The sequence below is a fragment of the Lissotriton helveticus genome, chromosome 8 (genome assembly GCF_964261635.1).
Source record: "Lissotriton helveticus chromosome 8, aLisHel1.1, whole genome shotgun sequence".
Taxonomy (NCBI): Eukaryota; Metazoa; Chordata; class Amphibia; order Caudata; family Salamandridae; genus Lissotriton; species Lissotriton helveticus.
In genome coordinates, this window is record NC_136069.1 from 901,615,594 (window position 1) to 901,632,168 (window position 16,575).

Sequence of the window (16,575 nt, forward strand, 5' to 3'; positions counted from 1 at the left end):
TTGCAGGAATCCTATTCCTAGTCCTTATTTTTCGTTATGGCAAACCATGACACAGACAGAACACCTGCGACAAGGGAAGAAACAATCCTAGCCATTGGATACCGGGACCGGATATCAAAAATCCTGGGACTATCCCGGCTTAGAGACCTGAACATGACTTGGTTTCTATCATTTCGACCAATGTGGCAACGATGTGTTTTACCTGTATTAAGGTGCCTGCTATGCGGAGAAGAATGCGTGTTAGACACCTGTCTGACGCTACAATCGGATGCGCCAATGGATGCAGAAACATTGTTGAGTCCAATCAAGGCTCACGTTTTGTGCTGCCCTCAAAGGCTACCAATCCTGATGACGGCATTCGTGGAAGCTTCACCACTACGATTAAGGGGTAGTGAAGTTCAAGATGAAAGCAGCATCGATCAGGTACAACCTTCTGTCAGCAATCCAAATCAGAACGTCAATGGAGACAATCATGCGCACGAATGCATGGTTACACCTTTTTCCGAGTTAGTGGAACTCTCCCAGGAAGCTGTTGACAGCTTTTTCGAAAGCCTAAATGATATGATGTTCTCACCAGAGCAGAAATAGAGACTTTTGAGCAAGCTCGCACACGGCGTTCCCAACACCCTGAATTTGGCCTTCAACTTTGATAATAAAGTCACATGAACAATTTTCCCTCCAGTTCACGGACAGCAATTTTTTTTCAGCAGCACCCAAAATTTTGCATATTTTTCGGGACACTTATCTTCTGCTTAAAGTAAGAACTATTCTTAAAGAACTAAAAATTCTATTTTTAGATACTTTATAGACATTAGCTGCCCGCTGGTATGTTCATAAATATTTTATTCTGTGATGGAATGGTCTCGAACCTTTTTTCTGTATTAAGAGCCATTTCATGTGTAAATTCTCATATACCAAATAGCAATAATGTATGAAAATGCGTGTTTACTTTAGCATTATTCTACAGCTTGAGTGCATATGTTGCTTATGACTGCATTTTTTCTCAGTATATTTGAAAAATTTCAAAATGCATTTATGTATTTTGGGGTGGTAAGGTATACACAATACTCTATAGTATGTTGTACTATGTTTACTATGCCTAGATTAGTAAATATGTCCATAGTTAGCGTGGAGTGGGTGTGATGTATTCCTATAGGTTCTGAATCGATCCCCCTATTCCTGACCCTATTTTGGTTAACAAGCCAACAAGTTAACTAGCAGTCAGCCCATGAGGCAGCAAACCCCCATGATGCAGATACTGTTATCTGACGAAGCCACACTACGGCACATGAACGTGTTATCTGATTAGGTCATAACGCTTGCAATCTAATTAGACAAGCGATAATCCTCCAGCCCCTGATAAGGCATACGGAGTTCTCAAAACAAATCAAACCTATATCAACCTGGAAAAACCCTGCGGCCACTGTTTTGATTTCATCGAGAACTTCAGCAAAGAATGTGCTAACGACCAAGTCGTATGACATCCTTATTGACGTATCTATGTCCATCCTTACATCAATCTCGGCACCTTAAAGGTATAAATATTACCGATATTGCCCTATGCAAACACACGCGGTGGTGACGAGACGGAGCAGCCATACTTGCCGAAGCCCAGAGCAGAGCAGACCCCGCTGGCGCAGCCCCGCCTTCCTGACGCGCTGAGAACGAGACGCGCTGCTTTCTCCTGCCGAGAAATCCAGCACCGGCGCTTCCGAGCAGCCCTCGCAGGCAGCCTGGAATATCGAGACCAGAGAAAGAGATACCATCCCTCATTCATCCTAACTTCCAGGTACAGAACTGAATAACCCCTCACAGAGAATTCTTTAGTCAGTCACTTGGCAAAACAAACTTAACTTAAACTGTAACTTTCTATTCCCGCCCACGCATTAGGCTTAGGTCAGGTACACGGGGTAGGCGTATTTAGAAACACCAGTTGAGTACGTTTAGTCAAATGTATATATGTATGTAATCTATTTTAATCATTTTAAACCTTCATATGGCTTAGAAACCATATCAATGTTTTTACAGTATTATTTTATACTTCTGCTTTTAATGTATGCACTTTACTTAACCATAAGTATTGCAATAATATTGATTCATTTCTCTTGTATGAGAAAAGAGACTGATCAATAAATAACACCTTTTTATTGAACACGCCCGTCTCTTCCTTTTCTCTACAATCTGATGAGACTAAGAATGCACGTACTGACTGAGTAAAATAAATTGCCTTTTGTTCACACGACTCTCGAGATACACTCTTGATTAGGGGAGAGCAAAGTTGTCATGTTCTATGGTTGTCAGAAACTAAATCCCTTCTTGTCTAATCAGGGGAGTTAATTCTTTCCTGAACATTCGAGAAAGTTTCTAGTGAACTCTGAGCTAAGCTGGCAAACCCAAAACTTTAAGTCTAATATCGACAGTAGTAGACCTAGTTAACGTCTGGTCTAGGCCTATACTATTGAAGGTATTATTCCAATGCGCAGAGCCTATTGGGATGATAGGAACTACACTACACCACAGTGCAGTGCAGCTAAAGAGCTTGCAGTGACATGCTGCAGTACTTCTTCATAAATCTTCACCTATAAATTCACCATACACTACTAATGCATTCTTTCAGTCAATCATGCTGTATACATATATTGAACCAAACTTTCACACATTACCTTGCAATTATAGTTCTTTCTTTAACCAGATAAGGTAGTTCTGATAAGAACTTTTTTTTCTTCTTTTTTCTTTAGTATTTTTTTAATTTTTTTTAACAATTTTGTATTTTTTTTGGTGATTTTTCAAAAAATGAACAAAAAAAGAACAAATAAAACAGGAAACTTTTTGAATTACTTATCATTCCAAAAACAAACACAAAAAAAGAACAACAATGGTTTGGTTGCGCAGCACAAACTGCATCCACCAACTGCTCACCGAAGCATATAAGTTTCTTACACTTCACGCAGTGTTGCTGGAGAAAGGCGAATTCTGGCCTAATGTCCATTGCAGATTTTCCTGAGGATGCTCCAGACGTACTTGCAAAAGCAGATGAGAGGTTCAAAGCAGCTTGCCTCATTTCCTCCTGAGCAAGATTGAGAGGATGTGTTGTCCGGAGATGCTTGTACATAGAAGCAGTGCCACAAGAGTATTTTTTTCACTGCCTCTTGATAGGACTCGGTTACAAATTTTGCACGTCACCTTTCTTGCACTTACTTTCTTCTCTCCAGGTGAAAAAGTGAAGAATTTCCACACAACAGATTCCGGCCTCTGTGGACGTAGTCCCTCCTGCAAGAATTCTTTTTCAAAAGATACTTCCTCCTGCTGCTGCTGTTCAGATGCCATTTTGTTTGATATTTTTTTTAAAACACCAAAAAAACAAGCAAGAAGGGTTCTTGTAGGAAAAGAGATGTCTCTCTAAAGATGCTCCAAAAAGAATGATTAAAATGGGAGGAATCCTTCAATAGTTACAGTGGGAAAATGTCCTGAACCAATTAAATCTTTTTTTTTTAGCTCACATGGGATCCGCACACTCTCCACTCATGAAGCACGCACCCCACGCGACTCCACAAAAATATATTTAAAAATAAGATAAGATTATTATAAGTACAAATATATTATTTTTAGGAATATCTTAGATAATCTCTTGCCCTATGTATAATAAAGACACATACATATCATTTTACATCATAACATTTTTTTTGCAGGAGTCGCGCACCCAGTGTGCGCCAGCATGTATATGATGTCACACGGGACCCACCACCGTGCAAGCGTTGCGTACCGTAATGTGCATGTCTTGTGAATGCGTGGGAGCAGGAGTTGCGGAATGGTCGCATGCCAATTGTACATATCACATAATATTAAATGTATACGATGTAACTGAAAAACAAGCAGCCGCCGCACACCGTACGCCGATCCTTCACGACTGTCATGAGTGATTTAATATGTGACATCATCAGCAGTACATTGCGAGTGCGCGAGTTATAGTTAGCAGAACTAATTATAACGAGGAATTTCTATGGTTTTGTATGAGTGAAATGTCCAGCTAACTATATATATATATATATTCACTGAAAAAATAACATAGGTTTCAGGGACGTTATAGTTACAAATTAGCATTTAAAAAACCTTTGAAATTCACAGAAAAAAACATAGGTTTCAGGGACGTTATGTTAGTTGGACATTTTACTCATACAAAACCATAGAAATTCCGCCCTTATAGTTAGTTGAGCTAACTATTACTCATGCCCCGCAATGCACTGCTGATGATGTCACATATTACATCATTCATGACATGGTCAGTGACATGTAGTTATAGTTAGAACCTAGTTTTCATAGGATTTTTTTCTTTTCTTATTTGCCAATAACTTTGGCGTTGTTTGACAAATCTTCCTGAAATTCTCCAAAATATAAGTCTATCCAGGTCAGCTCCTATCCTGAAAGTTTGGGGGTGATTCATCAAGTGGGGGCTGAGAAAAAAAGGGGGGTCTCATAAGTCGTTTTCTCCATGTTAATTCCTATAGGAAATTTTGCGACGAGCTACTGATCGAACTGCTGAACGGAATTACTCCAAATTTGGCAGAAAAGTAGAGCTTCGTTTAGAAAGCGACCTTTTTTTAAATGGTGGTAATACGCTCAGTAGTTTTTGAGAAATTCAAAAGATAAGAGTCAAATAATCAATTTCCCATAGGAAACTTTGTGCAAGGCTACAGCCAAAACTACTGAACGGAATTACTCCACATTTGGCAGGAAGGTAGTGCTTGGGCCTGAAAGCAAACTTCCTAAAAATGGTGTAAATCCGTTTATAAGTTGCTGAGAAATTAGAAAAATAAAAGTTTCAATATCTGGGCGGAGCCTAAGTCCTGTGCGCCCGTGCCATGTAATTGGCTGCCAGCACTCCAAACGAGGAAGTGTTGGCATTCATTTTGTGGCTTGGTAGAAGTGAGTCACCCAAAAATGGAGAAACAATGGTATAAAACAAGAGAAGGGGGCAGGTTAGAAACACCCTGACCCCGTAGTCCTGCTCAGGGGATCCCAGAAGGACATCCAGGGCCAAAAAAAGCATTTAAAAAAAAAATAATAATGGCGCAATTGGTGCAGGGGTCACGGGTTCCCACTTTTTATTTTAATGAGGCCCTTGGATGGGCTAGGTCTCGGTGGTATTTGTTAAAAAAATAATAGCAAGGGCTCACTGGGGCCATCGCAGTCGTTAGGCTTCACTTATGTTGGAGGGTGTTCAGTAAGCTGTGGAAATAGGTCCCGGGGGTATTTGTTAAAAAATACTTGCAGGGGCTCGCTGGGGCCCCCGCTGTCCCGCGGCTTCACTCATGTTTGAGGGGGGTGCAGTAGACTGTGGAAATTATATCAGGAAAACAACAATGCGCCGTATTGCAGCATTTCTTTAATATAATGTGGAATAATGTTTATTTATTATGCAGTGTTCACTTTTGTTATGGATAGAGTCACTTTGTTACAGGAAATGTATTAATATGTGGGAGGGCGTGTTCTGTATGTGTGCGCAGAACAAAATTAACGTTTAATTGGCTGAGGTGTTCTAACAACAAGCTTAATATTCATTGGGTGCAAACCATCAAAAGTAGAAGTGTTTTCTGCCATTCAGTTCTCTTCCGCAGAGTAGCAAGGACATCTAATTGGCTCACATGTTGTAAGGAGGACATTCCTGAGCTTAATGTTGATTGGTTGCAAACTCTTGAAAGTAGAAGTGTTGCTAGGTGTTCCCTTCTCCTCCGCAGAGTAGGAGATACATCTGATTGGCTGACTTGTTCTAAGGAGAAGCTTCCAGAGCTTCATGTTGGTTGGTTGTGAACAATGAAATTAGAAGTGTTGCTAGCCATTCACTTCCTTTCCGCAGATAGGAGGGACATCTGATTGGCTGACATGCTCTAAGGAGGAGCTTCCAGAGCTTAATGTTGATTGGTTGTGAGCTATTGAAAGTAGAAGTGTTGGCAGAAGTTCACTTCCGATCCGCGGAGTAGGAGGGACATCTGATTGGCTGACGTGTTCCAAGGAGGACTTTCCCAAGCTTAATATTGATTGGCAGTAAACCATTGACAGTAGAAGTGTTGTCAGTGATTCCTTCCCTCTCCGCGGAGTATTAGGGACATTTCATTGGGTAACGTGTTCCAAGCGGGACCTTTCGAAGTTCATTGGCTGTGAAGCATTTAAAGTAGAAGTGTTTGCAGCCATTCCCTACTCATCTGCGAAACAACATGGACATTTTATTGGCTAAAGTGTTCCGAGCACAAGTTTGTGACACACTTCCAAAGGAGTACGTGAAAACAAAGTAGTATAGGGGAGGGTAGGAACATTATTAACTCTGTATAGTGGTCACAAGGTGGTGGACAGGGATTGTGAAGGTAAAAGTCATTTTTTATATATTTTAAGGGCCATTTATTTAATTGCCGCGGGGTGTACAAATCACTGTGGAAAAATAACAGTGTTGTGCAGTGTTATTTCTATCAAGTTTGCGGGTGGGATACTTCCCAGGAACACTATTTACTTATAATGTGGTGTTTACTTTTCTGACAGGGAGGTGTGGTTGCACAGCAAAAATTTCGGTCAAGGTTTGAAACAGTTTTCATTTAGCAATTACAAATAAACTTTCTTCGAAAATTGATACTGTATATATCAAAGGGGTGACAAATACAGAGAAAGATATTCAATGCTCGTATCTCATTTGATTAAACAACATGCTTAAAGCGCTTGTATGAATATCATGTTTGTTGGTTACGCAGGCTGTACAAGAGTTGTTGCCGACCATTGTAGCGGCTTTTCTCTAACTCATAAGGAGCGATCAAGACACAATGTATATTATTTATATTGACCTGCATGGCAGCCATAACCGCCTCCTTAATTAATGTTTTTTGGTGACGATCCCGTCTTGCGTCCAAATAATTTGCGCCCGCTGGGATTGGAGTGGTCCGGCCCAACCTTTTGATGCTTTCCCCTTGAGTTGCCTGCCCCGCCACACCCCCCACGTCCTGATGATGACCCCGTTCTAAGGCCCAGCGGTTACCTACCATTTATTTTGGGGTCGAAACGTCGACTGATTCTCCAACTTTCCAATAGCCTGCGTGACAAACAAACATGATATTCATACAAGCGCTTTAAGCTTAATCAAATGAGATACGAACATTGAATGTCTTTCTCTGTAGCTGGCTCTATGGTGAAGTCAGGGTTTAGTAATGGTATCTTTGCGTAGCTTTTAAGTTGTGAAATTGCATTTTAGATTGTGTTGAAACTTTGCAAATTTTTTCTCACACTGCACTACCCACCCCTCCTTACCCTCTCACTGCTTGGGGCACTGTTTTACTATGAGGATGACGAAATGATATATGCACTACGTTCTGTACTTTGAACACACACTGTGATTAAATAACAAGTGTGTTTATGCAATATATGTACTTTCCTGTATATTTTCCAATATTTCTGATTTAAAGATTTTATTACGTACTGGGACCCCTTTCTCCATGTACCGCTAAGCACCCAGGTCCCAGGGACTATATTGGGTAAACTCCCTCTCCTGTGCTAAATGCATCACAGAATGGGCACGGAGAAATAACTTGTGAAAACGAAACTAATTGCACAACGAGTGTGGTTTATATTGTTTTTGGTTATTGAGTAGTCTATGGCAGGAAGATGTGGTTCCGCCCATTTAGATGTCACGTTTTAGAGTTTACACATGCTCACGTTTTAACTGTTAAATTTGTGTACGTGTTGGGAAAAGTTACAAACTGTGAAGCTGTAAAGGTTTCGATTTCGAACGTAACACGTATAAGGTCCTTAATATCTACAGACATTGGAGAGTTTAAAAAGTGTTACCCAGTAAACTGTGTCATTTGCATTCTCATGATTAAAAACACCTAAATAGAAGACATAAAGACAAATATTGTTCACAATAGAAGAAAAAAAAGTGTTAATATTTGTCATCACTATGCTGTTAAATTAAAAAAAATGCCAGCATTTTTAAAGCGTAAAGATACCCCCGGAAAGGTGTGCCGGCGCTTGGGGGCGTTGGGAACATTAAGCAAGGTTTTACACACAGTGAGATAGTGGTGGGCTAAGATGCTGCTGGAGTCAGGAATCGAACTGTGAAAGCTGTTGTTCGAAGTCAGGTATTATAGGTGCTGCGTCATACTTTTACCACACTTCTATGTTGATTACTGCTAATTAAGTTGAAAACATTGTTAAATTATAAGTAGGGCTCCTTGTTTTCTGTTTTTACTAATTTTTACAGATAAATACAGACAGAAAAGTATTTATTTTCCTCTCTGTATTTATTTTAAAATGTGGATAAAAACGGAAATTGGGTTATTTTTTGAGCGATTCTAAATGCTGTCAATGATGAGTACCAGGCCATTCGGTCTGTCGTTCTAAAAGTAAAAGGGTTAAAACAATAAAAGAATTTGAGTAAAGAGCCTTAAGGAGCAATATATATGCTCGTGTAAGAAAACATGCACATTTTAATATCAAGGTTTTTGTATAGTTTATCATATAAGAGTGTTTATATGACTGAAAACGGTCAGTCCTTCGGCCGTGAGTGCATATTTATCAGACAAATACATGTGGAAATATACTCATTTCAGATTCATTTTTTTCACAAAACCTAAAATATATATGGGAAAGTACAGATACAAATATTTAAAAAAAAATGGATAAATGCATACGGAAATGCCCCAAAAATAAATACCATAAAACCAGGAGCCATAATTATAAGTTATAAAAGACTACTGTTCAGTTTGTTTTCCCTATAAAATGTATACACGTGTTTTTAAAATGTACTTAAAAAATATTATAGGTTATCGGGATATTGTAGTTAGAAATTAGCATTTAAATAACCTTTGAAATTCAATGAAAAAAACCATAGGTTTCAGGGGTGTTATAGTTAGCTGGACATTTCACTCGTACAAAACCATAGAAATTCCACTGTTATAGTTAGTTTAGCTAACTATAACTCATGCCCCCGCAATGCACTGCTCATGACATCACATATTACATCATTCATGGCATGGTAAGTGACATCACTGATGACATCACTGATGACATCACTGATGACTTCTCAAATGACATCTCTGATGACATCACTGATGACATCATCCATGTGAAAATCTGATGCACCTCCTCACACCCTAATTTAACCTTTGAAACACCCATTCTAAAATACAGACTACCATTTTTGAAACCATAGACACACCAATACCAGTTACTACATACCCACTCACTGATTCCTAGGTCTACACACACATCCACTCATTCAGTTATTCAACCACTCACACATGCAGTCACTCATCAATACAACACTATCATATGCACTCAAACACCTATTTAGCCACTCACACACCGCTAATCATCCATGGAGTTACTCACACACCTAGTCAGTCATGCAAAGAATCAATCACACTCCCATTTACTCACCTATACAGTTATACACACACCACCTCACTAATTCATACAGATAGTAATGCATACTTACTCCCTTATATAATCACTGATGCAAGTACACACTCATCCATACAGCCACTCTCACAATCACTCACTCTCCAATATAGTTATTTATATACACCATCACTCACAATATGAACAGTCATGTTGATCTCAGAGGAGTTCATGACCCGTCGGCACAAAGAGTAAAGATATATAAGCAACATCACCAGCTTCTGGTATTTAGTCTGTTCCCCCCTTTTGATCATATACTGTGAATATGTATATTATAATTTTCACAGTATAATGATCACAGTGGAGTTTATGACCTGTCGCCACGAAGATCAAACTTTTTGATGTCCCGGAGAAAAGAAGCTCAGAAAATAATTACCGCTCAAAAGTATTTCGTTATGGATTTTCTGTTCTATAGATAACTTTATTTTACTTTTCTTTTTTGTGTAATAATGGTGTAATTAGTTATATTGTAATAGACTGTCCTATTTTTAAATAAGAGGAATTTGACATTTGTCTGCGCCATCTGTAATACAGCTTACGAAACATTAGAACGTACTTGGTCAGAATTTTTTTCAGTGAGCATATTTTATGAAATTGAAGTATAAAAAAAATACAGCTTTCATACATACTTTGTTACTTTAAATATTTGATAAACCCTAAATTTATTAATGTTATTTTCTAATTTCTATTCTTCTGAATTGCAGTTCCTATTCACATTCTCCCTTCTTATAGAATATATAGTACCAGTGCTGTATATTATAATAGTACTATCCTATATATTCTTAAATGAGTATATGATTTGTTAGCGGAACAGTGTGCGATCTCTAAGCACTACAACACAACATTCCCAAATTCTACGAAATACAAATTTTAAAAATGATAATGCATACATTTCTATCTAATATGAAGTCATTTGTGTTTAACTGTTTTTTACTTGTTCTTCTCACCTCAGATAATGTAGTGGGGGAGTGTTTGTTGTAGCACTTCTATTCTACTTTATCTAAAAGTAACTGATGCCCTTTTATAATATCAAGAATATGGGGCAACACTTTTACAAACTATAGCAGAAAAAAGGAGGGTGTCGCCACGCTTAACTGATATTTTATTAAATTCCATTTTTATTTGTCACTTCTTTGATATATACAGTGTCAGTTTTTGAAGAAAGTTTTTTTGTAATTGCTAAATGAAAACTGTTTCAAACCTAGACTGAAATTTTTGCTGTGCAACCACACCTCCCTGTCAGAAAAATAAACACCACATTATAAGTAAATAGTGCTCCTGGGAAGTATCCCACCCGCAAACTTGATAGAAAGAACACTGCACGACACTGTTTTTTTCCACCGTGATTTGTACACCCCACGGCAATTAAATAAATGGCCCTTAAAATATATAAAAAATGACTTTTACCTTCACAATCCCTGTCCACCACCTTGTGACCACTGTACAGAGTTAATAGTGTTTCTACCCTCCCCAATACTACTTTTTTTCCCGTACTCCTTTGGAAGTGCGTCACAAAATGGCTCACAACAGTGAACCGCTCCCAACCAATAAGGAGCAAACTTGTGGTCTGAACACTTTAGCCAATAAAATGTCCATGTTGTTCCGCAGAAGAGTAGGGATTGGCTGCCAACACTTCTCCTTTTAATGCTTCACGGCCAATGAACATTAAGCTTCGGAAGGTCCCGCTTGGAACACGTTACCCAATGAAATGCCCGTAATACTCCGCGGGGCGAAAGTGAATGTCTGCCAACACTTCTACTTTCAATAGTTCACAACCAATCAACATTAAGCTCTGGAAGTTCCTCCTTATAGACCATCACTCCAATCAGATGTCGCTCATACTGAGGGTAGAGGAAGTGAATGGCTGTCAGCACTTCTACTTTCAATAGTTCGCAACCAACCAACATGAAGCTCTGGAAGCTCCTCCATAGAACACGTCAGCCAATCAGATGTCCCTCCTACTCTGAGGAGGAGAAGGGAATACCTAGCAACACTTCTACTTTCAATAGTTCGTAACCAATCAACATTAAGCTCAGGAAGGTCCTCCTTACAACATGTGAGCAAATTAGATGTCCTTGCTACTCTGCGGAGGAGAAGTGAATGGCAGAAAACACTTCTACTTTCGATGGTTCGCACCCAATGAACATTAAGCTTGTTGTTGGAACACCTCAGCCAATTAAACGTTAATTTTGTTCCTCGCACACAAACAAAACACACCCTCTCACATATTAATACATTTTCTGTAAGAAAGTGACTCTATCCGTAACAAAAGTGAACACTGCATAATAAATAAACATTATTCCACATTATATTAAAGAAATGCCGCAATACGGCGCATTGTTGTTTTCCCAATATAATTTCCACAGCCTGCTGCACCCCCCTCCCAACATGAGTAAAGCCCCGGGACAGCGGGGGCCGCAAGGAGCCTCCGCTATTATTTTTTAACAAATACCCCTGGAACCTATTTCCACAGCCTACTGAACCCCCCTCCCAACATAAGTGAAGCCCCGGGACTGAGGAGGCCCCCAGCGAGCACCCGCTATTATTTTTTTAAACAAATACCCCAGATATCTAGCCAACTCAAGGGCCTCATTAAAATAAAACACGGGAACCTGAAGCCACTGCGTCAACTGCGCCAATTTCTTTTTTTAATACTTTTTTAGGCCCTGGTGGTCCTTCTGGGACCCCATAGCAGGCCTAGGGAGTCAGGGTGTTTCTACCCTACCCCCTTCACTTGTTTTATACCTTTGTTTCTCCATTTTCAGGTGACTCGCTTCTACCGAGCCACAAGAGGGCTGTCAACACTTCCTGGTTTGGAGTGCTGGCAGTCAATCATAGTGATGCTCACACACGGGACTTCGGCTCTGCACAGATATCAAAACTTTTATTTTTCTAATTTCTCAGCAACTACTGAACGGATTTACATCATTTTTAAAAAAGGTCGCTTTTTGAACCAAGCTCTACCTTTCTGCCAAATTTGGGGTAATTCAGTTCAGCAGTTGGAGCTGTAGCTCGTCGCAAAATTTCCTATAGAAATTAACATGGAGAAAACGACTTTTGGGGCCCCTTTTTTTCTCAGCCCCCACATGATGAATCACCCCAAACCTTTCAGGATAGGAGATGACCTGAATAGACTTTTTTTTAGAGAATTTCAGGAGGATTAGTCAAAAGACGCCAAAGTTATAAGCAAATAAAAAATTATTTTCCTATGGAAACTAAGTTCTAACTATAACTACCTACTGGCAACCGCCAGTAGGTAATATATATATATATATATATATATATATATATATATATATATATATATATATATATGTATATTTATATATATATATATTAGGCAGAAAGACGTCTCCAGCAGTCTCGCAGGTATGAAAAGACGAGGCGAACCCAAGTACTGGTGCTAGTTATTTTATTTTGCTATACACCACATCTCCATTACGCGTTTCGGCCAAACAAGGCCTTGATCACATGACAACGTGCAGGGGCGTATGTGCTCCTTTTAAAGTGCTAGTGCCAACAAAAAAGTATTTGTTTAATAGACATGGAAAAAATCCTGTCTAAACAAATTACTGCTTAAGTGCAAGTATGACGTAAAAACCACTGTGCAATGCTCATAATACATGTAAAATGGACCTAGGTATATAACAACTGATGGTACTATCTTTGTCCATAATTATAAATATAAATACATAAATACAATTATAAATACAGATATAAATATAGCAGCAAATATGCGATGTAAACAATCAAAGTGAATTAATATATATATCGAAATTTATATTAAAATTTATGTTATTCCACCATAATGCAATTAAAACTATAGTCCTGTGTGTGTACTTATAGTTTACACTGATGTTTAAAGAAACTGTACCACAAATCGGTTCATCAAAGCATGAAAGTACCCATACCAAAGCCCTGCGTCTGAGTTAAACAATACGCAGGCAAACCCTCAAATGTGTGCGCATAATAGTCGCTAACATTTGCTTAGAAATCACACCCAAGTGGGTAAGGCAAGTAACAGTACACAATGAGCAACAATTGTCATACGTGAAAAATCTGCAATCAATATTGGCAGAATATAAAAAGAAATAGTGCTACCTAATAAAGAATAAATTTGCAAAGTGATATAAAAAAAACAATACTTTTTGAACAATCAGAAAAATGGTTGAGATAGCTAGTATGTTTACATATGTGTGGTTAGTTAATGTTATAAACAGTATTCATAAATATGTGTGGCAGTCCTCCCCAGCATTGAGACCATTAGGGGTCTTGTTATCAAACAATGTTATATGCCTGGTCTCTAATCTTTGCAAAAGCAGCTCACGGTCCCCTTCCCTCCTCTGCGGTGGTACCGTGTCAATGACAAAATATCTCAATGCGGCAGGGTTTTTGCCATGAGACTCCTCAAAATGCCTGGCAACCGGGTACGCAGTGTTGCCGTTGGTAATGGCCCGTAGGTGCTGGAGGATGCGTTTGTATACATGTGGTCTTGTGCTACCTACGTAACGCAGACCACAGGGGCACTCCAGCACATACACTGCGTACTCGGTGCGGCATGTCGGTTGGTGTTTAATTACTGTCGGTTTGTTACTGAATGGAGTGGAGTATTCCTTTTTGCTTACTCCATTTCTGCAAGCTTTGCAGGAGGAGCACTTGAGAAAGCCCTTACTTGAGTCCAACCACGAGCCCATGGTCCTGATCTCAGGGCTGCTACTCACTAGACAGTTACCCATAGTTCTAGCTCTTTTGTAAGCTATGCTAGGTGTGCCCTTAACCTGACCGCCTAATACTGGGTCACTGGAAATAAGTAACCAGTTGCGTTTGACTATATTTCTAATAATCAAATGTTGGTTGTTGAATGTTAGAATGAGACGGGTTTCATTGTCGGCAACTCTGGATGTATCATTCCTGCTTTGGGTATCTATATATATATATATATATATATGTCTGTATCTGTCTGTCAGTTGGTGTCTAAGTGGCTGTATGGGTGTGGGAGTCAGTATGTGATATGATATGATATGAAAACGCTTTATTCGACTTTAAAATACATAAAATCATAAAAGCAACAAGTTCATTACATTAACGAAGTAATTTTTAAAAAATACATATATTTTAGCAGATAATTAAGCTTTTCCTTTTCTTTAAGATACTTTTTGTATTTATTTAGATTTCATCATCTCGCAAGCAAGAAGTGGATTTTGAACCAGGATATGCATTGAATTAACACTTTTTTTGAAGTCTATGCATGTGAACCAATGTCTGAAGATACTACTTGAACTGCTAAACCCTAACTGTCAAAGGCAGAAACAATATACAAAGTCTGATAAAAAACCTTATCTTATAATGAGTAGTAAAAGGTTCTGAAATTGAGGTTGGAGAATGTTTAAGATACTTTATTCTATCCAAAGCCATTTTATGTGCCACTGATGCCACATATTGTTACGTCTAAAAATAATACAGCCTTTCTCTGTAGTTTGTGCTGCTACATAAACATTTGAATTTAACTTTTCAGTGGCTTCTCTGAGCAATTGCTTTTGTGTATATTTAAAATTGATTTGATGTCTTGTTTTGAAGTTTTGTAGCACTAGATGTAAAATAAAAAATAAATGCATTTAATGATCATCTTACTGCATAGTTACCTACTTGTATTACATTTTTTTAGGGGAATTTCCATGTGGGAAACGCCATGCGATCAGACGGAAGAGAGCAGTCTCACCTGATGAGCCAAGTCTGATTGACTCCAAAGATAATTCTAGAGTTCAAGTTGAGCAGCAGAATTTTACAGCTAGTAATAAAACCACCGGCATTGAAAATGTTACTACGGAGATAGTTAATGATACCACCCACGATGAAAATAACACCACAGAGACAGTTGATGACTACTTCGCCTCAAATTCTCCAGATGCCGACAATGATATAGACTCTACTGACGTTGACACTAGGATAGTTGGAGGGAGGGCCTGCTCTCCTGGTGAATGTCCCTGGCAGGTATGTGCTGACTCATCTTTAGTAGTTTTACTATTCCTCATTAGTGATAAATAATATAGGACCTGATCATGAGTACAGCGCTCTTACTGCAAAACCGCTGTGGTGGCAGTCCCTAGAAGACCGCAGTGGCAGCGGTCTCCCACCCGCCATATTATGATGTGACCGCTGGCCCTGCGGTGGTACGTCTGAAAGCGGTGTATATTTTTTCAGATATGTCGATGCTTGTGTGTATATTTTGCCTGCACAAGTAATGAAAGTACACACATGCATGACACATGAACAAATCAGTACTACTCATTGCTGGAGTCTGGACCATATGTGCCCAGTCCAGTCAATGGATAAATGGTACAAAACAGACTTGCCTGGATTTCTGTGCCAACAGGGTTGTTTTCCTTGGGGTCAAGATGCTGCAGTGAAGGGGGGACCTGGAGAAAGGGAACCAGATCAGTGACTTAAGGGAAGAAAAGGAAATGGGTGAGTATGCACCCTAATTCCTTTGATTCTTTCAACTCAGAGGAGGGGGTCCCACTGCCACAGCCGGCTCATCCAAAATACAACTTGGAATTCGGATGGTGGTGAGACTTCTCTGTATTGCCTATGACAGCTGCTTTCCCCCAACTGACGTTGAGATGGTCGGCAAATGGCTGCAAGTCTCGTCAGTTCTCAGTCAGTCTTTTAAACAGCAATCCGACAACCTTGTAATACAATGGGCAGACCGGATGCAACTGTGGAGTTGCAACCACCAAACTCATAATCAGGCCCTTAGTTATCAAATAGTGCTGTTGTTTGTTCTCTTTCTGACTCAAATGTACCCTGCATTTTAACAACAAATCACAATATTAATCCTAATTTATTGAACATGTTCTAGCTCTATACGTTGGAAATTAGCCATCTGAACAATATAAAAATTCCACATTTTAAATGTCCACCAGCAGGTGAATATGTAGCAGAAACAATCATAGCCAAAACTGTGATAACGTTTCTACAATTACAGCCAATGTATCACTATGCCTTGTTTCAATAGTAGCTGTCTGTGAACATCACATAGCTATAGTAAATATCGTGTTACCCTATATGTTACCCCATATCCTCATGTTTGGCAAAAAGTAATCTAACCACTTAGGAACCAAACAAAAGCCAAAGTTG

General features: G+C 39.1%; 1 protein-coding gene across 1 annotated transcript in view; it reads left to right on the plus strand.

Annotated features, from left to right (window-relative positions):
* Positions 1-16,575, plus strand: part of LOC144772975 (coagulation factor X-like) — a 261,014-nt gene that overhangs the window by 225,715 nt on the left and 18,724 nt on the right. The window contains exon 6 of the mRNA XM_078657698.1: positions 15,104-15,429. Within this exon, the coding sequence (XP_078513824.1) occupies positions 15,104-15,429 (326 nt within the window). The remainder of the gene's footprint in view (positions 1-15,103; positions 15,430-16,575) is intronic.